Source organism: Callithrix jacchus, chromosome 15 (assembly GCF_049354715.1).
Source record: "Callithrix jacchus isolate 240 chromosome 15, calJac240_pri, whole genome shotgun sequence".
Classification (NCBI taxonomy): Eukaryota; Metazoa; Chordata; class Mammalia; order Primates; family Cebidae; genus Callithrix; species Callithrix jacchus.
In genome coordinates this window covers 27,827,486-27,853,459 of record NC_133516.1, presented here as the reverse complement: position 1 = coordinate 27,853,459, position 25,974 = coordinate 27,827,486, and the positions used below count along the sequence as shown (strand labels likewise).

The 25,974-nt window shown below is 45.5% G+C and overlaps 1 protein-coding gene across 2 annotated transcripts in view; it reads left to right on the top strand.

Annotated features, from left to right (window-relative positions):
* The window catches only part of CDCP1 (CUB domain containing protein 1), a 71,217-nt gene extending 45,271 nt beyond the window's left edge, over window positions 1-25,946 (top strand). For both annotated transcript variants that reach the window (XM_054245557.2, XM_002758268.6), the window contains exons 5-9: window positions 13,294-13,515; window positions 14,800-15,180; window positions 16,918-17,283; window positions 19,305-19,392; window positions 22,074-25,946. In XM_054245557.2, the coding sequence (XP_054101532.1) occupies window positions 13,294-13,515; window positions 14,800-15,180; window positions 16,918-17,283; window positions 19,305-19,392; window positions 22,074-22,503 (1,487 nt within the window). In that variant the 3' untranslated portion in view covers window positions 22,504-25,946. The remainder of the gene's footprint in view (window positions 1-13,293; window positions 13,516-14,799; window positions 15,181-16,917; window positions 17,284-19,304; window positions 19,393-22,073) is intronic.
* The last annotated feature ends 28 nt before the right edge of the window (window positions 25,947-25,974 follow it).

The following is a 25,974-nucleotide window of genomic DNA, read 5'->3' as shown; positions in this document are numbered from 1 at the left end:
GGCAGTAACTGTTGTTGAGAGGTGTTCAGCAGTGTCAGGGCCTCTAACTTTGCACTGTTTCTAGAGGAGTGAGTGGACTTGGTGGCAGAAATATCTTTGGGGATAGTCTTAGGTTGAGCTGGACTGCCTGAGAACTCTGATCACTGGGTAGCTTCATCTTGATCCTCTGAATCCCTGTGTGGACCCTACCTTTCAAGGGCTAACCCAAGGAAGCCAGTCCTGTGCCCCGACATGTTTGTCTGACCCTTTTTTTTTTTTTTTTTTTGAGGTAGAGTCTCGCTCTGTTGCCCAAGCTGGAGTGTAGTGGCGTGATCTTGGCTCTCAGCTCACTGCAACCTCCACCTCCTGGGTTTAAGCGATTCTCCTGCCTCAGCCTCTCTTGAGTAGCTGGGATTACAGGCACCTGCCATCACCCCGACTAATTTTTTGCGTTTTTAATAGAGACGGGGTTTCACAATGTTGGCCAGGCTGGTCTTAAACTTCTGGACTCAAGTGATCCACCCGCCTTGGCCTCCCAAAGTGCTGGGATTATAGGTGTGAGCCACCACGCCTGCCCTCCCCCCACCCCGATTCTTTATTCTCTCTTATTCACTAAGTTTTTGTGGGCAGTTTATTGTAGGCAGCATGGCCCCGTGGTTAAGGGCAGTGACCTGGAGTTGGCCTGCACGGATTTGAATCTGATTCCACCATTTCCTTTGACCATGGGCAAGTAACGTCACCTCTTTGTGACCCGGTTGCCCATCTGTAAAATGGAAGTGATAAGACTGTCCTCATGGGGGTATTGTGAGGACAATGTGCGGTAGCACAGGGCCTGCCAGGTAGTGAGCGCTCTTTAAATGTGTCCAGCAGGGTTCTAGGTCAAGGCAGGATGCAGGGTTAGAAAAGACACGCTTGTCCAAAGAGATTAGACTGTGGCCCAGAAATGACTGGTAGAACACAGCAAGTCACTCGTGGAAGGAGTTCCAGTGGTGTGTGGTGGGGTTGGAGGCAGGAGAATGGACTGCAGGCTGGTGAGAATACCAAGGGGAGACTCGGGGCAGAGCGGAGTCTGGCCCTTCTCACGCTGCACAGGAGGCCCCACCTGTGCCTATGGTGGGTGCCGCTTATTACCACAGGAAGAGCACTATGTGCTGCTCTTGCTTTCTTAACCTTGGAGATGAAAAAGAAGCTGAGAGAGAGGAGCCTCAAGGTGACTGAGTTTTGGGTGGGAGCCTCTGCCTTACTTCTCCTTTGAATGCTAGAGGAAAACCTCCTGGGGCTAGTCTGCCCCCAGCCCTTCACTGCTTCACCTCTGAGTCCAGCCCAGGTGTTGTCCAAACTTGACCTTCCTTTGTCCTCAGAAGCAGGGGAACAACTACCCAGACCAAAGCCGCTACCCCAGGAGTGCACAGGAGGGCGGTCTGCATTCTTCATACATCACGTAATTATCTGTCTCCACGTCTGCATCTCACTAAACCCCTCCCAGGCAGGAATCTTGTCTTATTGCTCTTTCTATTCCTGCCAAAGCTTCTGGTACATTCCAGGCCCTCCATAAATCCATGTTGCACTAATCTCAGGAGTCAGCCTCCTGTCTAAAGTGGCTTGAGAGCCAGATGCACTGCCATAAGAATCCACAGCCCATCAAAAGGGGCAAGGCGGATAGGGTGAAGTGGGGCGCCCAAGAGAGCAGCTGCTTAGGGAGCCAGACAAGGAGAAGTGCATCAGAAAAAGAGGAAAGGCAGAGCCTGGAGACCTTCTCAAGCAGAAAAGCAACCATACAATGCAAGAGATTCGGCAGGGGTGGAGAAAGCTGTGAGAGGCACCAGCCAGCCCAAACCTCTCATTATCCAGAGCGGGACTTGAGCACAGTGGGCCCAGGCCGCAAAAAAACAGGCAGATGTTACCTTGAACCTAATTGTCCAAAAAAACAAACAAAACAAAAAAGCAAAAAAATTGCTATCAGTCCTCTCTCTGCTGGAAACATCAGGTAGGGTCAGACTAGACCCCGAGAACTCCTGTAGGGAATGTTTTTCCATGGCTGGACCACAAACATCCTGTGTTTTGAGTCATGTGTGATTACCCAGGAACTGAAGAATAACGGATTGGCCATCTGTGATGACATGTGTGAGCAGTGATGGCTTAAGCTGCCCCCAGTGTGCAACCCAGGGATGTCTGAGAGCTTGGTTCATGTTCATCTCCAGCAAGCAAGTCTGTTTCAAGTGCTCCACAATGCACCCTATCCTTTCTTTTTTGATAGCACAGTATTACCATGTCATGCCTGGTGTTATTACCACTTTCATCATGCAGCTGGTTTCTCTTTTTGTTTAATTTCTAAAGGCTCAAGTGGCCCTGCTGATAATGATTATAAGAGTTAATGGTACAGTATTCTACCCATCTATATTATGCTCTTTAGGGAGAGCCTTCTGCCTTATGCATCCTCCTCTAGCTTTTGGAAAATATGTTTGCTTTCCTGAAAATATCAAACTATTATCTGTAAAACCCTTGTGGGCTTCTGGATGATGATGAGTCACAAACGGAAAGCAGATGTGCATTTCCAGTGTGCTACACAGGATGCTTTTGTTAACCACTCTGGGTAGGTGCTGGTTGTGGAAGCAGTTACATTGCTGCTTCTTTGGCTTTTATAACCTCCAGAAGCTACCTGGAACCTTTAAATAATTACTGGATTTGTTTTTTTGCTTCTTGTTTTTTGTTGTTGTTGGGTGACTTGTGTTCCATGAGTCTTAAATTTGTCCTGCCAGAATTGATAGGTATTGTGGCCTTTGACTTATTCCCATGGGGTCCATTTCAAAAAAGAAATTTCTCTCTATAGATACCACAAAAATGATTAGGGGCCTTTATGAAACATTAGTGGGTAACCTAATCCCTTCAAAGGTCCCTAGTGTGGCTTTTAAAACAGTGTCAAAAACTAATAAATAGTGAAGGGTTTTCTTTTGGTGCGGGGTGGGGGTTAAGCATCAGGCTCAAATGTTTTTTATGTGAAGACATCTTCAATATTGTAGAAAAACTGTGGGATTCTTTCAAGGCAGGAAACTGTCCAGATCACAGATCTGCCCCTTTTTTAGGGAATACTGAGCAGTTAATTCGCACCTTTCTCGGCTGTAAAATAACAATAGTCATTCCTCCTTCCCCCCATGTTGTGAGGGTGAGATAAGACAACTTGTCAAAGCACACAGAGCACACTGAGTAAGGATCTGCCTTGTCTTGCCATAGATTTATGAATGTTAATAGGTAATTTCACATTTAAAACACCCATCTGTGAGAGGTGAGGGCTGCGCATTTCCACCCTGTTTTGCCTGCTGAAGCCACATATGAAAACATTCTGTAGGCAGCAGGGAAATTAACTGTGTCTAACCCTCAGGTTCCTTGGGTTATTTTGAGATCCAACCAAAAAAAGTGTGGAAAGAACACATGTAAAATGACTAATGAACGGGATGCAAATGCAAGATAGAAAATGGAGTGAAGTGTGATATTACAGAGCGCCTCCATAACGGGAGGTCTGTCTTGCCCCCAGAATCAATAAATTGCACTTCTGTTTTGTCTGGGACATGAGGTATCTCACCACAGTCCACCTGATTATTATACAATAATTTCCAAAAGAAATGTAAACTGTAAAACCACAATAGCATTTCACACCCACTAGAATAGCTAAAACAAGAAAGACTGAGAACATCAAATGATGGTGAGAATGGGGGGCAACAGAAGTCTAATGCAGTGCTTGTGGGAGTGTCAAACAATGTGGCCGCCTAGGAGAACTGTCTAGAGGACTCTCATGAAGTTAAACTTTCACCTATTCTTGTAGTCCATTTAATGTTGCCATAACAGAATACCTGAGACTAGGTAATTTATAAAGAAAAGAGGTTTATTTGGCTCACAGTTCTGGTGGCTGGAAAGTCCAAGAAGCATGGCACCAGCATCTGCTCAGTTTCTGGTGAGAGCCTCTTGCTGTGCTATAATGTAGCAGAGGAGTGGCAAGGGAAGTGAGCATGTGGGAAAAAGATGAAAACATGAGAGGAAGCCTAGCTTTATAACAGCCCACTCTTGTGAGAACTAATCCCCTTGCATGGAACTAACCCAGTCTTGTGAGAAGGAGATTAATCTATTTTAACAACCTAATCACCTCTTAAAGTCACTGCCTCCCAACGTTGCCCCACTGGGTACCGACCACACCTCAGTGTGAATTTGGGTGGGAACAAACCATATTCAAAGCATAGCACCTACCTGTGACCCACCTAGGTGTTTACTCAAGAGAAAGGCAACTGTGTGTCTACTCAAACACTTGCAAGAGAATAATAATAGCAGTCTTATTCACAAAAGTAAAAAACCGAAAACAACCTAAATCACCAATAGAAAAATGGAAATAAATGTGATGTGCTCATTCATGGATTATTATTCAGGAATAACAAGGGAAAGAATGACATATCCACAACAACATGGATGAGCCCAAAAAACATCATTCTGCAGAGAGAATAAAAGCCAGAGACAAAAGATTCCATTTCTATGAAGTTCCAGGGCAGCCAGAATCTGCAGTGATGGAAATGAGAAAATGGTTGCCTTTTAGAGGATGGGAAATTGGCTGGAAAAGGGCACAGAGGAAACTCTGGGTTGCTAAGAATGTTCTAGATCTTTCTTTGGATGATTGATACAATGGATATAATAAAGTTATACAAGCATATCACACTGAACACTTAAGATATGTTTTTTATTATGTGTAAATTTTTTTTTTCTTTTTCTCTCTTTTGTTTTTTTCTTTTTCTTTTTTTTTTTTGAGACGGAGTTTCGCTCTTGTTACCCAGGCTGGAGTGCAATGGTGCGATCTCGGCTCACCGCAATCTCCACCTCCTGGGTTCAGGCAATTCTCCTGCCTCAGCCTCCTGAGTAGCTGGGATTACAAGCACGCGCCACTATGCCCAGCTAATTTTTTTGTATTTTTGGTAGAGACGGGGTTTCACCATATTGACCAGGATGGTCTCGATCTCTTGACCTCGTGATCAACCCGTCTCGGCCTCCCAAAGTGCTGGGATTACAGGCTTGAGCCACCGCACCCGGCCCTATTTTTTTCTTTTTTTGCTTCACAATTCTTTTATGACTGACATATCTATAAATTATTTTCAAAAAAAAATTAAGACTGGGTGTGGTGGCTCACACTTTGGGAGGCTGAGGCAGGCACATTTGATTAAACCCAGGAGTTCAAGACCAGCCTGAGCAACATGGCAAAACCCTGTCTCTACAAAAAATACAAAAACTAGTTGGGTGTGGTGGCATGTGCTACTAGGGAGTGGTCCCAGCTACTCAGAGGCTGAGGTGGGAGGATCACTTGAACCCGGGAGGTGGAGGCTCCAGTGAGCCATGTACTCCAGCCTGGGTGACAGAGTGAAACTGTCTCAAAATAATATATAATTTTTTTTTTTTTTTTTTTTTTTTTTTTTAGTAGAGACCAGATTTTACTATGCTGGCCAAGTTGGCCTTGAACTCCTAACCTCAAGTGATCTACCTGCTTCAGCCTCCCAAAGTTCTGGGATTACAGGCATGAACCATCACACCTGGCAAATAATTTTTTTCTAATCCAGGGAAGATATATTGAAAGGTTAAGAGGGTATGTTTGAGAGAACGATCCAAGATGGCTGATCACTAACATCTCGGGATTGCAGCTTCCAGTGAAAGCGCAGAGAACAAGAGGACGCCACACTTTCAGACAAATTTTTGTCGCTCATGGAGCAGAAGATTCCTAGTGGAGGAATCGCACAGGTTGCCATCGTGACTCTTGTGGCCGGCACAGCAGTTTTGCTGGCACCTCGGCACAGCAGCTCTTGGTGCAGAGTAAACTGGACTGGTTCTCCTTCTGACCAAGATTTGGAGCTCCGGGAAGGCAGAGTCACCTATTATGGACTCAAGAAGGAAGCCAGACTGGAGATTCCCAGGCAGAAAAGCACCATCAGTCTTAACGCCGCTGTTTTGGCCGGCGCAGTGGGTTGCTCATATTTCGGCCCTGGGAATTAACACCTTGGACGTCCACTCAGAGACCTAATTTGAAAGTTGGTAATTACAAAGACGACAGGTGGATAAATTTACAATGATGGGAAGAAACCAGCGTAAAAAGGCTGAGAATACTCAAAATCAGAATGGCTCTCCTTCTAAAGAGGATCACAGTTCCTCATCAACAAGGGAACAAGGCTTGATGGAGAACTAGTGCATCCCATTAACAGAATCAGGCTTCAGAAGATGGATAATAAGAAACTTCTGTGAGTTAAAAGAACATGTTGTAGCCCAATGTAAAGAAACTAAGAACTCTGAAAAAAAGGTTTGACGAAATCCTAATAAGAATAGACAACTTAGAGAGGAATATAAGTGAATTAATGGAACTGAAGAATACAATACGGGAACTCCAAGAAGTATGCACAGGTTTAAACACTCAAATTGTTCAAGGAGAAGAAAGGATAACAGAGGTCGAAGTCCAACTTGATGAAATAAAATGAGAAGACAAGATTAGAGAAAAAAGGATAAAAAGGAATGAGCAAAGTCTCCAAGAAATGTGGGACCATGTGAAAAGACCAAATTTATGTTTGATAGGTGTACCTGAATGCAATGGAGAGAATGAATCCAAGCTGGAAAATACCCTTCAGGATATTATTCAGGAAAATTTTCCTAAACTAGCAAAGCAGGACAATATTCAACCCCAGGGAATACAGAGAACACCACAAAGATATTCCTCAAGAAGAGCAACCCCAAGGCACATAATCGTTAGATTCATCACGGTTGAAATGAAGGAGAAAATACTAAAGGCAGCCAGAGAGAAAGGTCAGGTTACCCACAAAGGGAAGCCTATCAGACTTACAGCAGATCTCTCAGCAGAAACTCTACAAGCCAGAAGAGAGTGGGTGCCAATATTCAACATCCTTAAAGAACAGAACCTTCAGACCAGAATTTCATATCCAGCCAAACTAAGCTTCACAACTGAAGGAAAAATAAAATCTTTTATGAACAAGCAAGAACTCAGAGATTTTATTACCACCAGGTCTGCTTTACAAGAGCTTCTGAAAGAAGCATTACACATAGAAAGAAACAACCAGTATTAGCCTTTCTAAAAATATACCAAAAAGTAAAGAGCATCAACATAAAGAAGAATTTACATCAACAAATGGATAAAACAGCCAGTTAACATCAAATGACAGTAATCCTAAATTTAAATCGACTAAATCCCCCAATCAAAAGATACAGCCTAAACCCAACAGTATGCTACATCCAGACCCATTTCACATGCAAGGATACACAAAGACTCAAAACAAAGGGATGAAGAAAGATTTACCAACCAAATGGAGAGCAAAAATTAATTAATTAATTAATTAATTAATTAATTAATTAATTAATAAAAAGCAGGAGTTGCAATTCTCGCATCTGATAAAATAGATTTCAAAGCAACAAAGATATAGCGGTAAAAGGATCAATGCAACAATAAGAGATAACGATCCTAACACCCAGATACATAAGACTCATAAAGAGATTTAGACTCAACAAGACAGAAAATTAATAAGGATATCCAGGACTCGAACTCAGATCTGGAACAAGTAAATTCAATAAATATTTATAGAGCTCTCCATTTTAAATATACAAAATATATATTCTCCACCTTAAATATGCAAAACATTGATTGGCCATTATTAAATACCCATTTTTAGAATAAAGCTACATTCCCGTTTTCTCTCCCTCTTTTTCTTCCTCTTTCTTCCTCTCCTTCACTCCTTTTTTTTTCTTTCTTTAAAAAGAAAAAATAAACAGAGTCCCTGAACCAAAGATCTCAGTCACATTGAAGGTGAGGTGCTAAGCTGAACGTGGGGGATCAAGTAAAATTGAAGTACTGCCCATGAGGCTCCATCCTTCCTTCACTGGTACCCGTGGGTATGTTTCTTCCCTTTGGATGAGTTCTTCTCTGGGGCATCCAACCAACCTAAGAGGAAAGACCCAAAGACACTGATGTCATGGGCTCCCCAGGAAGCATTCTGGCCGTATCACCCTACTGAGAAGCCCCATCAACAAGCAGAGCTATTCCAAATCATTAGTGCCTCACTTTCAATAAGAGCAGAGTATAGATCCCCAGACATCTGACGATAGCTAATGAAAAATACAAAGACTAAAACAAATGAGAAGAAAAGCCACTTGGAGGAAACAGAGACTGTAGAGGAGAAAAAACTGAAACAAAATCAGCGATCAAGACCCTCGAGTTAACAGGAAGAGATGCTGTATTTATGTAAAAGGAACAGGTTGTAATTTTCAAAAAGGGCTTTCAGGAGGAAGTCCAAAGGAACTCCTGGAGACTAAAAATATGTTAGTAGAAATGAAAGAGTCTAAAGGGCTGAAAGGTAAAGATGAGAATATCTCCCAGAAAGTGGAGTGAAGGAAAAGCTGGCGAGATAGAAAGGAAGAGAAAATATAAAATTCAAGGACCAGTCAGGGAGGCCCAGTATCCAAATAAAAGGAGTTTTAGAGAGAAAAAATAAAGGAGAGGAAATTATCAAAAAATATTTCAGGAACATCTGCCAGGAATGATGAATATGAGTTGCCCATTGGAAGGGTCCACCAAACACAATGGATACAAATAGACACCAAGGCACAGTATTGTAAAATTTCAGAACATCAGGGACACAGAGACCCTGCCAGCTTCCAGAGAAGAGGTAAAAAAAGTTTTATACAGAGGAAGAAGAAACCAAATGGCAATAAACATCAGCAACACTGGGTATTGTAAAACAATGGAGAAAGATCTTCAAAATTCTGAAGGAATATTATTTCCAACCTAGAATTTTATACCAAGCTGAACAATTAGTATGAAGATAGAATAAAGACCTTTTAGACCATATATACTTTCTCAAGAAGCACCTGAAGGCTGTAATCTACCTAAAAAGAAAGTAAAAATCAAAGAAAAAGATAGATCCAGGAAGCCCAGGATCTAGTCCAAAAGAGAAGCAAAGGGAATTCCAGGATGACAGTGAAGAAGCCCCAGGACCACACCTGGGCACCAGGCATCAACAGCAGCCCCTTTAGATTAGAGCGTTGAAAAGCTCTGGAGCGATTTCTTCAGAAGTTGAGGAAATACCTAATGTTTATTGAAAGGACATTTATACAGGTGGGAGAGAGTTTGCTGTCAAATTTCGAAAAAGTACATAGAAACTAAGGAAATGATTAAAATGACAAGAATTAACTCCAGGGAACACAAAATTTTGTGCGGAAAGGAAAAGTAATTGTAGTGTGCATTATAGTATGACTACCTAAACACTTAATATCACCGCATAGCCATGATAACATAAACACAGAATGAGGGTCTAACTGTACATGTCATGCTAACTCTCAGGAAGATGAGGGAATGGGAATGGGAACTGTGTGTGGTGTGAGTGTTCGCTAGTCTGTGGGATGTGGAGAGGGTGTGGGGTGTGGAGGGGGCATGGGGTGAAGGAGGAGAAACCCATATTTTTCTTAGTGGGAAGCCAATACACAGTGCCTGAAACTAAAAGATCCACAGGCAGCAATGGAACAGAGCATGTTATTGAGTGATATGAAGGTAATTCTTAAAAGAGCCTGCTACTTTGGAAGGCTAAGGCGGACAGATCACTTGAGGCCAGGAGTTTGAGACCAGCCTGGCCAATGTGGCAAAACCACGACTCTACTAAAAATACAAACAAACAAACAAAAAATTTAGCCAGGCATAGTGGCACATGCCTGTGGTCCCAGCTCCTCAGAAGGCAGAGGCACAAGAATTGCTTTAACGCGGGAGGCAGAGGTTGCAGTGAGCCGGGATCACGCCACTGCACTCCAGCCTGGGGGGCAAAGCAAGACTCTGTCTCAAAATAAATAAATAAATAAATAAATAGGCTGCTAGAAGAGTTGAAAGTTGTTGTTCTGGAGAGTGGTGGAAAGGTATGGGGGAGTTTTGTTTTCATAATAAAACTTCTCAAACTATTTGATTCTTTAAGCCAGTGGTTCTCAACCGGGAGCAGTGTTGCCCCCAGGACATATCTGACAATGTCTGGAGATGTTTTGGTTGTCAGTGGAGGGGGATGTGCTACTGGCATCTAGTGGGCAGAGGCCAGGGATGCTGCTAAACGTCCCACAGTGCACAGGACAGCCCACAACAAAGAACCATCCCGCTCAGAAGGCTGAAGGCCAGCTGTGGTGACTCATACCTGTAATCCCAACACTTCAGGAGGCCAAGGCAGGAGGATCGCTTGAGCTTAGAAGTTCAAGACTAGCCTAGGCAACATAGGGACGCCTCATCTTAACAAAAAATTTAAAAGGATTAGCCAGGCATGGTGGCGCATACCTGTAGCCTCAGCTACTCAGGAGGTTAAAGCAGGAGAATCGCTTGAACCTGGGAGGTTGCGGCTGCAGTGAGCCATGATCACGCCACTGCACTCCAGCCTGGGTGACAGGGTGCGACCTTGTCCCAAATAGTAACGATAATAATAAAGACTGAGAACCTCTGCTTTAAAGTATGTGCATGCATGGTTTTAGAAAAATGCAAATGAGGGAAGAGTAGGTGGGGAGACTACGGCAGCGTGTGGCTGGGCCTTCATAAAGGTAAGCAGGGACTGCAGAAGCAAAGGGGCTCCTAACCCGGCTTTGGGGTGGCAGGGGGGCTGTCCTAGAGGTAACAATGAAGGTGAGTTTTGAAGGACAGTAAGAAATGAGCTGAATGTGCTGGGCGCGGTGGCTCACACCTGTAATCTCAGCCCTTTGGGAGGCTGAGGTGGGTAGAGTTTGAGACCAGCCTGGCCAACATGGCAAAACACTGTCCCTACTAAAAAACAAAATACAAAAATTAGCCCGGTGTGGTGGTGCATGCCTGTAATCCCAGCTACTCAGGAGGCTAAGGCAGGAGAATTGCTTAAACCCAGGAGGTAGCGGTTGCAGTGGGCTGAGATAGCACCATTGCACTCCAGCCTTGGGAGACACAGTGAAACTCCATCTCAATAAAAAAAAGAAAAAAGAAAAGAAATGAGGTGAATGTGGGGCTAGGTGATTGAAAAGGTGACTGTTTTCTAAATCTAATTATATTTAAGTTAGCAGCATTAGAATATGTACTTCAGCTCTAGACTTGGCATCTCTCTAACTAAAGCACTACTGGATACAATGTCAAAATTTACATGGCAAATAGACGCCGTGAACTACAAAAAGCAATTAACAGATATGACAGCCATAAAACATTTTTTTTAATTGTGCTTCTAATTTGACACTGAGCTCCCCAGCAGCCAGTTCAAAAGGAGCAATTCCACCAATTATATGGTTCCTGTTATGAGGAAGAAGGAAGTTTAGCAGGTCTTTTGGGAAAGAGAGCTTTCCCAGCTAGAATTGAATTCATTCGCTGGCACTGTTGGGTGATATTGTCAACACCCTTGACTTGCAAAGATAGCCCCACTTTCCACGGGCGCCTTCGTAATCTGATGCTTTTTTTTTTTTTTTTTTATAAAAGAAGAATGAATGAAATTGAAAAGCAACTCAGTAAAAGTTGATCCCCAGGCATCTGTGGTGTAGCGCTTTCTAGGGATAACATTAAAAAGTGAAATGACTTTTTTATAAAGTAATCTGGTAATCTATTCTAAAGAGTTGAAAACGTATCCCTATTTTTTTGTTTTAAGACAGTCTTGCTCTGTTGCCCAGGCTGGAATAAAGAGGCATGATTTTGACTCACTATAACCTCCACCTCTCAGGTTCAAGCAATTCTTGTGCCTCAGCCTCCCGAGTAGCTGGGATTACAGGAGCACACCACCATGCCTGGCTAATTTTTGTATTTTTAGTAGAGACACGGTTTCACCATGTTGGCCAGGCTGGTCTCGAACTTTTGACCTCAAGTGATCCACCTGCCTCAGCTTCCCAAAGTGCTGGGATTACAGGTGTGAGACACCACGCCTGGCACTATTCATTTATTTCTAATGGCAAAATTATAGAAATCACTGATAATCAGACAGTTTTTCCAAATGATACAAGAAATAGGTAAATATGTTCTTGTTAGAAATTTAAATATTAAAGGCAAAGCTAAAATCCTCTCCACTCCCAAGCTCCTCCCCTCAGGTAACCACAGTCACAGATTTGTCATATTTCTCCCCAGATCTTTTTTCTCTTTATCTGCATATGTAAGTCTGTACGTATAAATAGCTATTTTGTTTCATAGAGAGATTTTACCATTTGCATTGTATCATACTCTACATATTATCTACAACTTGCTGTTTTGCACAATATTATATTTAGGTTTCCAAATCTCCTTCTTTTTCTGAGACAGAGTCTTGCTCTGTCGTCCAGGCTGGAGTTCAGTGGCACGATCTTGGCTCACTGCAACCTTCACCTCCTGGATTCAAGCAATTCTCCTGCCTCAACCTCCCAAGTAGCTGGGATTACAGGCACATACAGCCATGCCCAACTAATTTTGTATTTTTATTAGAGACAGGGTTTTACCATGTTGGTCTTGAACTCCTACCTCGAATGATCTGCCTGCTTCAGCCTCACAAAGTGCTGGGATTACAGGCATGAGCCACCTCGGCTGGCCTCCCTCATTCTTTTTAACAGCTGCATAATATTCCATTCATGGATGTCCCCATAGTTTATTCTAGTATAAGGTGGTCTCTAGTTTTCCACAATCACAGTGCTGCAGTGAAATGTGGGCACACATGGCCATTTCACACTGTTTGGTTCCCAGAAGGAACAAGATTTTATACTTTTACTAATTCCCATGCTCCTGTAACAGGCTCCCTCCATACAGCTGTGTCGGAGAGGTCCTGTTTCCGGTAGCCTCCCCAGCTTTCAATATGGCCAAATATCTACATTTCCACCCCCCGCCCCTCCGATCTGAAGAGTGGGATACAGTAATACTTTGTTAAACTTGCTTTTTCTGATTACAAGGAGCATTAAGAACTTTCTGTAGTTTGAATATTTGGTCATTTATGTCTCCTTTTCTGTGAGCTGCTCCATCACTCTATATTGCAAACATTTCTCCCAGTGTGTCCTTGTCCCCTAATGTTATTTATGGTACCTATCGTCAGATGTCTTAATCTTTTTTTGCTTTTATAATTTTTGTTTATTCCACATTATAATTATTTTCTCTGTTTTTATTGCAATGAAGTCCATTATTTCTTCTTAACTTTCTTTTATAGCTATTGCTGTTGCCTTAATGATACGTTTTCCCAACGTATCATTATCTATCCATGATGTGATATGCCATTTTATTCCTCAGGAGAGGTTTTCTACTAATTTTTGCCATTTCCTGTGGTCGCTGCTGATCCATGCTTCATGCCTGTTTTCTGTTTGTGGTTTCAGATAAAATCTATGTGGTTGACTTGAGTAACGAGCGGAACATGTCACTCACCATCGAGCCACGGCCTGTCAAACAGAGCCGCAGGTTTGTCCCTGGCTGCTTCGTGTGTCTGGAATCTCGGACCTGCAGTACCAACCTCACCCTGACATCTGGCTCCAAACACAAGATCTCCTTCCTTTGTGACGATCTCACACGTCTGTGGATGAATGTGGAAAAAACCATAAGTACGCCCCTGAATTAGTGCATTCGTCCTGGGCTATGGATGGCTCTTCTCTCCCTGCCTTGCCTTAGTGGGGTTCCCTGGGTAGGTTGTAAATCATAGGATCCAAAATGCCCACCCACAGTCCAGGTGAGCAAAGGTGACCAAGAGGCAAACGGAGCGAGTGTGACACATCCCTGTGGGACCAGCCTCGGGTGGAGCCTGCAGCCCTCAGAAGTGCATTGTACTGCTCCATGTCCAGCCTTATGTCTCTCTGCCCAGGCTTCCAATCTTCCCCTCCTTTGCTCAGCCTTCCCCAGCCTCTCCCATCTCTATTCCCTGCAGCTTCCGCACTCACTGCCCTCTTGTCTTCTCTTGCACAAGACTAGGATTCCTGAAGTCAATAACTTTGGCTTGTTCCATTTTTCTTCCAGTTAGCCCCTACCAGTACTGGACATGTGCTAGTAGTCACTTAAAAACTGTTTGATGGGCCAGGTGCGGTGGCTAACACCTGTAAACCCAGCACTTTGGGAGGCCAAGGTGGGCAGATCACAAGGTCAAGAGATTGAGACCATCCTGGCCAGCATGGTGAAACCACATTTCTACTAAAAAAAAAAAAAAAAAAAAAAACTTAGCCAGGCATGGTGGCACACACCTGTAGTCCCAGCTACTTAGGAGGCTGAGGCAGGAGAATCTCTCGAACCTGCAAGGTGGAGGTTGCAGTGAGCCAAGATCACACCACTGCACTCCAGCCTGGCGACCCAGCGAGACTCTGTCTCATAAAAAAAAAAAAAAAAAACCTGTGATGACTGAAGGCCAGTAAACCAACAGCCACCTCCCTGCTGGGCTACCCTGACCTCTGATGTGTGCTCTTAAAGTCTCTACAAATGCAGGAGCTAAGGTCACAAGAGGCAAAGTAGCCTGCTCAAGATCACCCTGTTAGGCAGTGGCAGAACTAGAAGGTGAACTGAGATCCCCCCAACGCCACTCATAGCTCCAACCACTGCCCAGAACAGACACTGGGCCACACGTCTGGGTGGAGTGAAACCTGTGCCCTACCCCCATGACACTTAGCATCTAAGACACAGATACACAGAAGAAATAACTTGAGCAAAAAGGGAAAGGAAATTTCAACCCTGAATACTCCTCAGAAGTTTGTCTCCCGGTTTAGCAGACAGTAAGAATGTGAGAGAGTGGAGGGAATGCTAGAAAACAGCGTGCAACACCCAGCCTCAGGCTGTCGGGAGAGCTGGGGAGGGTGCCCTTCTGGTCTCGTGTGTGCGAGGCTGCCATGCCCTACTTCTTCCAGGCTGCACAGACCACCGATATTGCCAGAGGAAGTCCTACCCACTCCAGGTACCCGGTGACATCCTCCAGCTGCCCGTGGAGCTTCACGACTTCTCCTGGAAGCTGCTAGTGCCCAAGGACAAGCTCAGCCTGGTGCTGGTGCCAGCCCAGAAGCTGCAGCAGCACACTCATGAGAAGCCCTGCAGCACCAGCTTCAGCTACCTCGTGGCCAGTGCCATACCCGGCCAGGACCTGTACTTTGGCTTCTTCTGCCCAGGAGGCTCTATTGAGCAGATCCAAGTAAAGCAGAACGTCTCGGTGACCCTTCGCACCTTTGCCCCCAGCTTTCGGCAAGAGACCTCCAGGCAGGGCCTGGCGGTGTCCTTTATACCTTATTTCAAAGGTAAGGGGGGGTCTCCCCCATGTCCATGCCCCCTTAGTTTGGGCATTCATTTTATTTTAGTTTTGTGATCACCTTAATTAAGTTGCCAGTTTGGAGAAAAGGGATAGCTCAGTATGCCAGTCCTTGCACAAGAAATCTGAAAGATAGTGAGTCCTACTCCTGACTTTACCATTAACCTAGCATGGAAAATTCCCGAGATTAGAAATAAGAAAAATGTTTCTAACAGTGGGAGGCGATGGTTGGTAGGCAGCAAAACACATAATCAGGTTTGAGACTTTTTTGGAAGCAGGCAGGGCATAAATGAGAAATAGCCAAATATTCCCCAGTCCTGGATTTTTAAGGTAGTGACCTGAAAATCCTTAGGCAGACATTTTTATGGCTCTGCTTTTACAATTCAGAGTGCAGTACAGAGAGCACAAAGGGAGGAGCGTTGGGAGGGAGATGAGTCTCCGGAGCCAGAGTCCTGTTCCACAGCAGCACGGCTCGGCAGACCCAACCCTCCGGGGACGCTGCACATGGTCTCCATGTTCCAAGGCAGTAAGTGAGGCCTAAATGCCTCACAATGTGACTTCTACATGGTTGATTTTAAAAGTCACAGTCACTATTACAAGTTGCTCCAAGAACAGTTACATTAAGTTAGAGGCCACATTAAAATGGACCAAGACCTTTGTTTGGTGTTTATTTTATACTCTTGTTCTCAGAGGTGTGAGTGGGAGGGAGAAGAATCTTTGGTCATAAGATTAAGGTCGGTCCAGGCTGCCTGATATCTCCAAGGTTACCAGAGAAACTGCTTCTGTGGAGTCTTGCAAATAAGACACATTCTCATCAGTGTGGAATGTGTGGGATTTATCTCTCCTGAAGGTAAGGAAAGGATTATTGACATGTCAGGAGCTCTTTCAGCCTTGCAGAACCTGAAGATATTTTAATCTCTCAAACAGAAATCAGTATATACCAGTCCCACCCTGGAGCAGGGCAGCAGATGAAGGTAATAGCTATGTTAAGAGTATTTCTGAGGGGAAGCTGAGATAACCACCAGCTTCCCTTCAGAAAAGCTCTGGTTTTTGTTTGCCTGTTTTTTTTTTTCAAAAGTCCTGAGCATCTCCTCTGACTGAGACTGCTCCTGCACTGACCAATACAGTGGTGCTAGCCACGTGTAACTATTTGAATTTCAATTAACACGAGGCCGGGCACAGTGGCTCACGCCTGTAATCCTAGCACTTTGGGAGGCCAAGGCGGGCAGATCACTTGAGCTCAGGAGTTCAAGACCAGCCTGGCCAACATGGTGAAACCCCAACTCTACTAAAAATACAAAAATTACCCAGGTGTGGTGGTGCATGCCTGTAGTCCCAGCTACTCAGGAGGCTAAGGCAGGAGAATTACTTGAACCTGAGAGGTAAAGGTTGCAGTGAGCCAAGATTGTGCCACTGCACTCCAGCCTGGGCAACAGAGTGAGACTCTGTCTCAAAAATAATTAATCATAATAACCAATGAACATGAAACAAATTTAGAATGCAGTTCTTTGGTCATGCTGGGCACATTTCAAGGCTCAGCGGACATGTGTAGCTGGTGGCGACCCTATCAGACAGTGCAGATCTAGAACATGTCCATCATAGCAGAAAGTTCTGTTAGACAGCAATGTTCTGGACAGTTCCACTTCGTGTCCTCCACTGCTCCCTTTCCCCTCCATGTTGACTGATTAAAACAACATGTGTCTGGATCTCCCTCCCTTTCCTACAGAGGAAGGCATTTTCACGGTGACTCCCGACACAAAAAGCAAGGTCTACCTGAGGACCCCCAACTGGGACCGGGGCCTGCCATCCCTCACCTCAGTGTCCTGGAACATCAGCGTGCCTAGAGACCAGGTGGCCTGCCTGACTTTCGTCAAGGAGCGGACCGGTGTGGTCTGCCAGACAGGGCGTGCATTCATGATCATCCAGGAACAGCGTACCCGGGCCGAGGAGATCTTCAGCCTGGATGAGGATGTGCTCCCCAAGCCAAGCTTCCACCATCAGAGCTTCTGGGTCAACATCTCTAACTGCAGTCCTGCAAGCGGCAAGCAGCTAGACCTGCTCTTCTGGGTGACGCTTACCCCAAAGTCTATGGGTAAGGTCCTTCAGGGTCTTTGGGGATGGTGATAAACAGAAAATTGTCAGCTGAAGGATAGGGAGCAAGCCTGGAGACAAGCCAGAAACACAGATTGAGTCCTGACTGTCCATGTATCGGTCAGCTATTGCATCTATAGTGCTGCATAACAAACCACCCCAAAACATAGCTGCTTAGAAGCAGCCTCTATTATTGCTCCAACATTGGCTGGGCAATTCTTGTCTGAGCTGGACTTATCTGGGCTCAATCATTTATGCACTGGCAGGCAGCTGCAGGTTGGCTAGAAGACTTTGCCAATCTTAGCTTGGTGCTTTCACAAAGCTGAGGCTCAGCCAAGATCATCTGAGACAACTGACATTATCTGGCTTGACTCTATATGGTCTCTTATCCTCCAGTCTGGGCTGTTTTCATGGCAGAGGCAGAAAGATCCACAAGAGACTGGAGGAGGCATATAAGGTCTCTTGATATTTTTAGGTTAGTAACTCACACACCATCCCTTTGACTGTATTCTTTTGGTCAGCCTAGGTTTTTTTAGTCAATCTACCAGCATCTTTTACCATTCATCTGTCTTTTACATAGGGGAAGTCTCTTCATGCCTGTGATCTTCCTATTCTACAGAGAGTAGATAATAATAGCTACCTCATAAAAGTATCATGGGATTCAGTGTCGGGAATTAAAATATGGGGACTTGAAAAGTCTGACAGGTACATGGATTTTTATTTAGTCTCAGTGAAACACTGGAATCCATGAAATACCCTCAGTGGGAGGTCTTGGAGCCAGGATCATGAGTTTACCTTTATTCCTCAAAGTCATGGGCACCACTGAAGCAAGGGAGTGCAGGTATGGCAGGGCAGGCAGTGGTGGGGCCATGTCGCCCTTCACTCAGCAAAAGTCATAGAGCATCACCGTGTTAGAGGCAAAAGGGACCATGGAGGCTGCTTCTTTCCCTTCCCCTTTCTGGGGGTCAGAGTGATTGAGGGTCCACCCAAGCTATACAACTGGTTAGCCACAAGAGAACTGGTGGGAGCCAAAAGCCACAAGTGGGAGCCTCTCCACACTCACAGGTTACCTCCTGTGTTTTCTTCCTCTCTTAGATTCACTTTCTCTCATTTTTTTCCATTCCTCTTTCTTTTGGATCTCACTGTTTGTTTTCTTTGTGAACAAGTAAGACATTCCAAATCCCTGTTTGGTACAGGGTCCCCCTCTGATTTATTCTCCTTTTCCTCTGTGCAGCTGCAGGAAAAGGACGGCACAAACGAAACGACCCTCCCCTTAGCTGCCTCACTTCTAACTTTTGACTTCCTGCTTTTTCCTACCCCCCTCTGCTCTTCTCTTCTCCAAGACAGACTGTGGCAATCGGTGGAACATACCTGGTTTCAGCCAGGAGTAGCCTTTGGAGTCGATCCGGTAGGTCCCTCAGTTTGTTTCAGTTGTTCATTGCTACATACGAACTACTCCAAAATTTGGTGGCTTAAACAATAACCATTTTGTTTACCCACAATCTATGGATCAGAAATTCAGACAGGGCACAGAAATGTGGCTTGTCTGTGCTCGAAGATATCTGGGTCCCAGCCAGAAGCCTTGAATATATAGAGAGGATGAGTTGGAGAATTCAACTGGAGACATATGTCTGGGGCCTTGGTTCTCACCTTTGGCTGGGTTGGTTTTTTCCCCTGCGGAGTCTCTACATGGCTAGCTTGGGCTTCCTCCCAGCATGGTGGTCTCAGCATAGTCAGACTTCTTACATAGTAGCTGGCTTTCCCTCAGAGAGAAAGTGCAAGCTGACATCCTCGAAAAAGTTAGGCCCAGAACAGGCACAGTTGCCTTATATTGGCTGACCCAGATCCAATAGGAAAGGAAATAAACACCTTGTGATATGAGGAGCCCCATGTGCGCACAAGGAGCCCCACGTATGGTGCTCCACCTTTGGAAAGATGGCAGCCACCTTTGGAGACGCCTCGAGTTCAACATAGAGCTAACCCCAGCTGCCTCCTCATCTGTCTCTTTATGTCTGCTCACAGACTTGACTGTCATCCTCATTGCTGTGGTGGGAGGTGGAGCCTTACTGCTGTTTGCCCTCGGACTCATCATTTGCTGTGTGAAAAAGAAGTAGGTGGAATCTCTTACAGTCTTTATCTGATTTGACGCCTCCTCAGATCACACAGACTGGGTGGATTATTAATTATTGACTTTGTTTTCTTGCTTCCCATTTTTTCCGCCAAAGATCAATGTTAAATAATGTTGCTGGATGTGAGTCATGCTTTCAGGAAAAAAAAAAAAATCCATGCCTGAGGTTGAGGGGGGACAAAAAACACATGTGATGTTTTCACCTGTAGTTCCTGGCACAGCTGCCTTAGCACAAGTCCCCTGCAAGCGGCTTGCTGTTTGTTCAGTCGACTGATCAAGCAGGGGTGATCGTGGCAAAAAAATACTCACGTAGGCTCTCCCAGACCTTGCCTCTGGAACCACTCCCTCTGTCACCTTAAGGAGAACAAATGTGTGTTGTCCCGGCTTGTTCTCCTACAGTTTCTTAAACAAACTGTTTTATGCTTGTTTATTGGGCTCCAGATACATAACAGAGGCTGGGCCCGTGGCCAAGAGGAAGGAAGACCCAGTTAACTGCCTTAGCCTCTCTTTCCATGCCCTCGGGAGGACAACTTCTGTTTTGTTTATTTACTTATTTTTGAGACAGAGTCTTGCTCTGTTGCCAGTGGCACGATCTCGGCTCACTGCAGCCCCCGCCTCCTGGGTTCAAGTGATTCTCCTTCCTCAGCCTCCTGAGTAGCTGGGACTACAGGTGCACACCACCATGCCCAGCTAATTTTTTTCTCTTTTCTTTTTATTTTTTTTTTGTAGAGATGGGGTTTCACCTTGTTGGCCAGGTTGTTCTTGAAATCCTGACCCCAAGCAATCCTCCCGCCTCGGCCTCCCGAAGCGTTGGGATTACAGGCATGAGCCACTGCACCTGGCTGAGCTTCTGTTTTATAAGAGGAACGTTGACCTTTGACAGAGTCCATGCTGCCACCAAACTGTTTAAATTCTGCTCCTATTTCTGATTAAAGCCATGGGAGAGAGGAGACAGCTATTTTCCTTAACATGATTTGACCTTCCAAAAAGCCAACCTCAAAAAATTCTTTTTTAAAAATTAACTGTGAACCAGAGAAAACAACTGAAATTCCTGGTCTACACCAAGACTGTCTCCACATGTCTCTGCTGATGAGGAAGGACTGGCTTGCTGGAGGTCTTTCTCCATGAGAAGCGGCTGTGCCTATATCACATCGGGGGAAAGGACTTCTTTTAAGGAAACACCACCTTACTGTTTCTCTCAGGGAATTTTCCCAGCTGGGGTGCACAGCATATCCCGTCCAGCTGGGGAAGCGTGGCATTAACACTGGGCCCCAGCTTCCTTATCCGGAGGGAATTGGACGAGGAAAGAGACCCAGCACTTGCCTCATCTCAAAACAGCTCCAGTGTAGGCCTGAGAATCAGCAGCCCAGCCTTGCTACAGGCCTTGCTTGTGTGAGGCTGCTGGTGGGGAGGTTTGCATAACTCCCGTTCATGCTCCAGCTGGTGTAGGAGGACGGACAGATTGTGCAGTGAGAAGGAGGGGACACGATGCCATCCACCTTGTTCACTAAGCGGGTACTTCCTGAGTGAGTGTCACCTGGGCACTAGGACTCTGAGGTACTGGGAATAGTGATGAGCAAGACAATCACGTCTATGGGGGCAGGGCGACTGAAGAGACTCCTCAGGCAAATAAACAGTCGGTTTCAGGACAGCATGACAAGAGTTTTAGTGGAGACAAACATTACCAGGCTTCAGGCGGGAGCCTTAGGAACCCGTCATCCTGGCCAGAGGCTCAGTGTTACAAGCTAAAGGTACCAGATTTATTTTTATCTCGGCAAAGTACAGAGAGCCTGTCCACAATTATGAACTGCCAGCCTGTGCCTTATATGGTCCATTATGCTAATTGAGCTAATGTCCTCCATTTGCATCACTGGTCGGCTAAAAAGTCAGCATTCCCTGCTGTTTAGTTCATGGAGATGGAGAGCAAAGCCTTGTTTCCCATGGCAGCAAGCGCTAATGCCCGTCCACGCCCAAGCACTAAGGAACATTGAAAACCAAACGCTAATGGTGTTATTGAAGAACTCTGACACTGCAGCCTGAATTTTGTCTTTTTTTTAGCCCTTTCCTCTATTGGTGGTGACTACTGAGGCACTGGGTCTCTGCTAATGCTGAGTTCTCTCCCCATCTCATGCTGAAAACTAAGATGTAACCTGGCCTCCCGAGTCTCGTATATCACCATTTAGAATCTAGATGGTCAGAGCTTTTCCCCTGCAAAACAGAGATGAAGCACGAGCTACAGCAAAGTAGTGAGAGTGCCGGGAGGTTGACCTGGGCATGCCTGAGCCTGATGTGGGTTAGAAGGGCTGGGACACTGCCTGTTTCTGGTAGAAGGAGGGTAAGTGGATTGTCAGATGTCTCCGCCATTGGATACCACATCTATCAAAAACGAGTTGAGCACAGATAGTGTTGGAGGTGCTCTGTCTAAACCACTCTCTGACCACCTGTGATCTGTTTCCACTTTGAAACCTGGAGACAAAATCTGGTCCCTTCTAAATGTTTACTGAGGACAGTAGTTTCTGTTTCAAATGCTGAGCAATTTGAGGGATTTGGGGAAGGCGTGGTCAGAACCTGGAAGAATCCAAGCTCTAGCAGGACCATAGCAATGGTAGCCCCCTGAGAGTCTTTCCTTTCTGACTTCTGTCTTGTTCCCTTTTTCCAAAAAGGAAAAAGAAGACAAACAAGGGCCCTGTCGTGGGTGTCTATAATGGCAACATCAATACCGAGATGCCGAGGCAGCCAAAAAATTTTCCAAAAGGACGAAAGGACAATGACTCCCACGTGTATGCAGTCATCGAAGACACCATGGTGTATGGGCATCTGCTGCAGGATTCCGGCGGGTCCTTCCTCCAGCCAGAGGTGGACACTTACCGGCCATTCCAGGGCCCCATGGGGGTCCGCCCTCCCTCTCCACCCACCATATACTTCAGGGCCCCAACTGCAAAGTTGACCACTGAGGAGCCACCTCCTTGCTCCCCTCCTGAGTCTGAGAGTGAACCGTACACCTTCTCCCACCCCAGCAATGGGGATGTAAGTAGCAAGGACACAGACATTCCTTTGCTGAACACTCAGGAGCCTGTGGGGCCAGCAGAATAACTTCACACATTCTAGAGACTTTGCTGAGTTTCATAAAGCAGGGCACCGAGACACTCTTCGGTGTTTCTAACCAGAAATCCTACAGAAGAGGAATTATACAGAAGGAACAGCAGAGGTTTTCCTGGACACCACCAACTTCACATTGCTCAAACTTCACATTGCTCGGTGGACTCATTCTAAGGGCGAGACATTGAAAATGATGAATTCGGATCTGGATACAGTCATGACAGCTCATGTCCTTCTCAACTCAGCCTGTGTGGTTAGCCAGCCTGTAATGAGAGGACAGAGGCCTGAGTCACCTAGGACAGGGTCACAGCGAGCCCTGGATTCAGAGTGTTAAACAGAGGCTTGCCCTCTTCAGGACAACGGTTCCAATTCCAAGGAGCCTACCTGAGTCCCCTACTCTCAGTGGGGTCCCTGGGATGAAAATGACAATGTGCCTTTTTATTATTATTTATTTGGTGGTCCTGTGCATTTAAGAGGTCAAATGTATAACCACCTAGCTCTTTTCAGCTGACTTAGTAACAGCTCATGCTAACTGGTTTGGATGCCTGGAATGTGCCTTCTACCAACCACTAGATAAACATGTGCCTATTCCCGGGAGATGGGAATAATTCACAACCTCTCCAGCCAGAAAAGGGTGTATGCGTTTGAGCAGCATCGACGCATATCTGCTTTGATGAGAGACTTCCTGATTCTCTAGGTTGCCTTGTGGTATCCCACTGTGGAAATTCATCTTGAATCCCATTGTCCTGCGGTCCTAGCAATAAGAGAAATTTCCTCAAGTTTCCATGTGTGGTTCTCCCAGCTGCAGCAATACTTTGACATTTAAAGAGAAATTTAGAGAATATTCTCATCCTCTAAAAATGTTTAAATATATACCAGAGAGGGGCCCCCTGCATTCGTTTTCTGTTGCCACTGAAACCCATTACTTGGTAGCTTAAAAACAACACACTATCTTAGAGTCTTGGGGATGAGAATTCCAAACTGGATATCCCTGAATGAAAACCGAGAAGCAGAACTGTGCTGCTTCTGAGGGCTCTAGGGAGAAGCCGGTTCCTTGCCGTTTCCAGCTTCTCGAGGCTGGCTGCACTAGGCTCCAGTGGCTGGTCAGGTTTTTTTTTCACATGGCATCACTGGGACACTACTCTTCCACTTCCCTCTTTCATTTACAAAGCCCACCAGGAAGATCCAGGATCGTCTCCCCATCTCAAGATCCTTCATCACACTGGAAGAGCCTTTTACCATGCAAGGCAACGTAGCCACAGGTGGGATTAGGACAGGGACATCTTTGGGTGCCGTTATTCTGCCTACAACACCTTCATGCCTCTGACCCCCACAGGAGAGGCTACAAAATGATCCAGCCCACAGGGATGTTTGGTTTGGCTTGCAGAGTCTGTTTAAGAATTAGTTACTAACATTTAAAATCATAAATTCTTTTTTCTTTCTTTTCTTTTTTCTTTTTTTTTTTTTTTTTTTTTTTTTTTGAGACAGAATTTTGCTCTGTTGCCCAGGCTGAAGTGTAGTGACGTAATTTCGGCTCACTGCAACTTCAGCCTCCCAGGTTCAAGCAATTCTCCTACCTCAGCCTCCCAAGTAGCTGAGATTACAGGCACCAGCTATCATGCCAAGCTAATTTTTGTATTTTTAGTAGAGATGGGGTTTCACCATGTTGGCCAGGCTGGTCTCAAGCTCCTGATTCCAGGTGATCCTCCTGCCTCTGCCTCCCAAAGTGCTACAGGCATGGGCCACCATGCCCGGCCCAAAATTTTTTCGTAACAATCCAGATCAGAAGATCTGGCCATGCTGGGACTCACGTTCTCACCTAGCAACAACTGGCTGGAGCTTAGCAGCAGCTCTGCCTTTAGATGGGATGTCCGCATCACCAGGTCACTGCAGTCCACACTACTCCCTATTGCCTCCCACAATGAGGCTGTGTTTATTTATACCTATCAATGCCCCGGCAAGTTGCATTTCTTGTAATGAAAAGAAAAGATTGGGATTAATCTCTAATCAGGTAAATAGATCATGAGACCAATATGTCCTCACATTCCTCTTTTTTTTTTTAATCTGAGACAGAGTCTCACTCTGCTGCTGCCTAGGCTTGAGTGCAGTGGTGCAATCTCTGCTCACTGAAGCCTCTGCCTCCTAGGCTCAAGCGATTCTCCCACCTCAGCCTCTCAAGTAGCTGGGACCACAGGCATTTGCCACTATGCCCACCTAATTTTGTATTTATTCTAGAGACAGGATTTCACCATGTTGCCCAGGCTGATCTCAAACTCCTGGACTCAAGCAATCCTCCTGCCTCAGCCTCCTCAAGTGCTGGGATTACAGGCATGAACCACCACATCCAGCCCCATACCCTCATTTATACCAATTACCTGCCCAGCGCCTGTGGACGTTTGCTTTGTGGTCCCTGCTCTAATCTGTGAGGAGAGGGATTGTGCTATAGCTTGTTGGCACAGTCCCAAGTTCAATATTTCTGTGGCAAAAACTTCCTTCAAAAAATAAATACTTTACTGTGTTCAATGAATTCACCTTGGAAACGCACCACCTCAACTTGTTCATGTGACCTGAATGAAAGGAATTTTATAGTCTCCTAAATGGTGTGTACTCCAAGGCCTCTTGAACACTTTCCAGAGGACAAGATATGTAATGATGGCCTTGGTGGTGCCTATGGCACCTTTCTCTTCTGAAAGTCTGGTTCCTGCCCAGTGCCTCGCCTTGGCCTTGTGAGCCGAGGTGCTGACCCTCCACGAAGGGCAAAGGAGGGCTGTGGGTTCCCTCCCTCACTGAAGAGCCCTTATCTGAAGTCTGTGTGGAGCTCTGGCCCTCCATTCTCGACCTTCCCCAGCCTCCTAGCCCCTTCCAAGCAGGACTAGGTGCCCTGCATTCCACGCAAGGTGGGGTTGGCCATCTTCAGGCTGGCTGCTTGTCACCATCACCAACATCACTGTTACATGCAAGAACTCCATGTGGCTATTTTCCTTCAGCTGAGGGCTCAAAACTCCTGACAAGGTGCTGGCTCTTGAGACCAGGATTTTCTGAAGCTGTGCCTCAGTGAAGGGGCCCAGCCTGAGGAACCCTGGCTCTTTTCTTTAAAGCCCAGGTGCCACTTAATGTAAAATATTTCAGGGTCACTGGAAACAGTCAAGTGCCATTCATTGAAGCCTACTGCAAGCCAGCCATGCCTACGGGGAAGGCCAGCACACACAGGACTGCTCTCCAGTGCTGTGGTCATTGCTCAGAAGGGAAAGGTCTCAAGGAAGAGTCACCTGGGACAAGCACACGCCCGCTGGCCATAGCCTTGGTAAAGGTTAGAGGACTGGTGTGTGTGGGTCTGCAGTGCTTCACTGGAAATTATTTATTCATTGCAGATACTTTTTAGGTGGCATTTTATTCATTTCCTATGCTTTTTTAAATAAACCGAGGTACCAAAAAGACAAGTATCAAGCTGTTTAAATGCTTCGG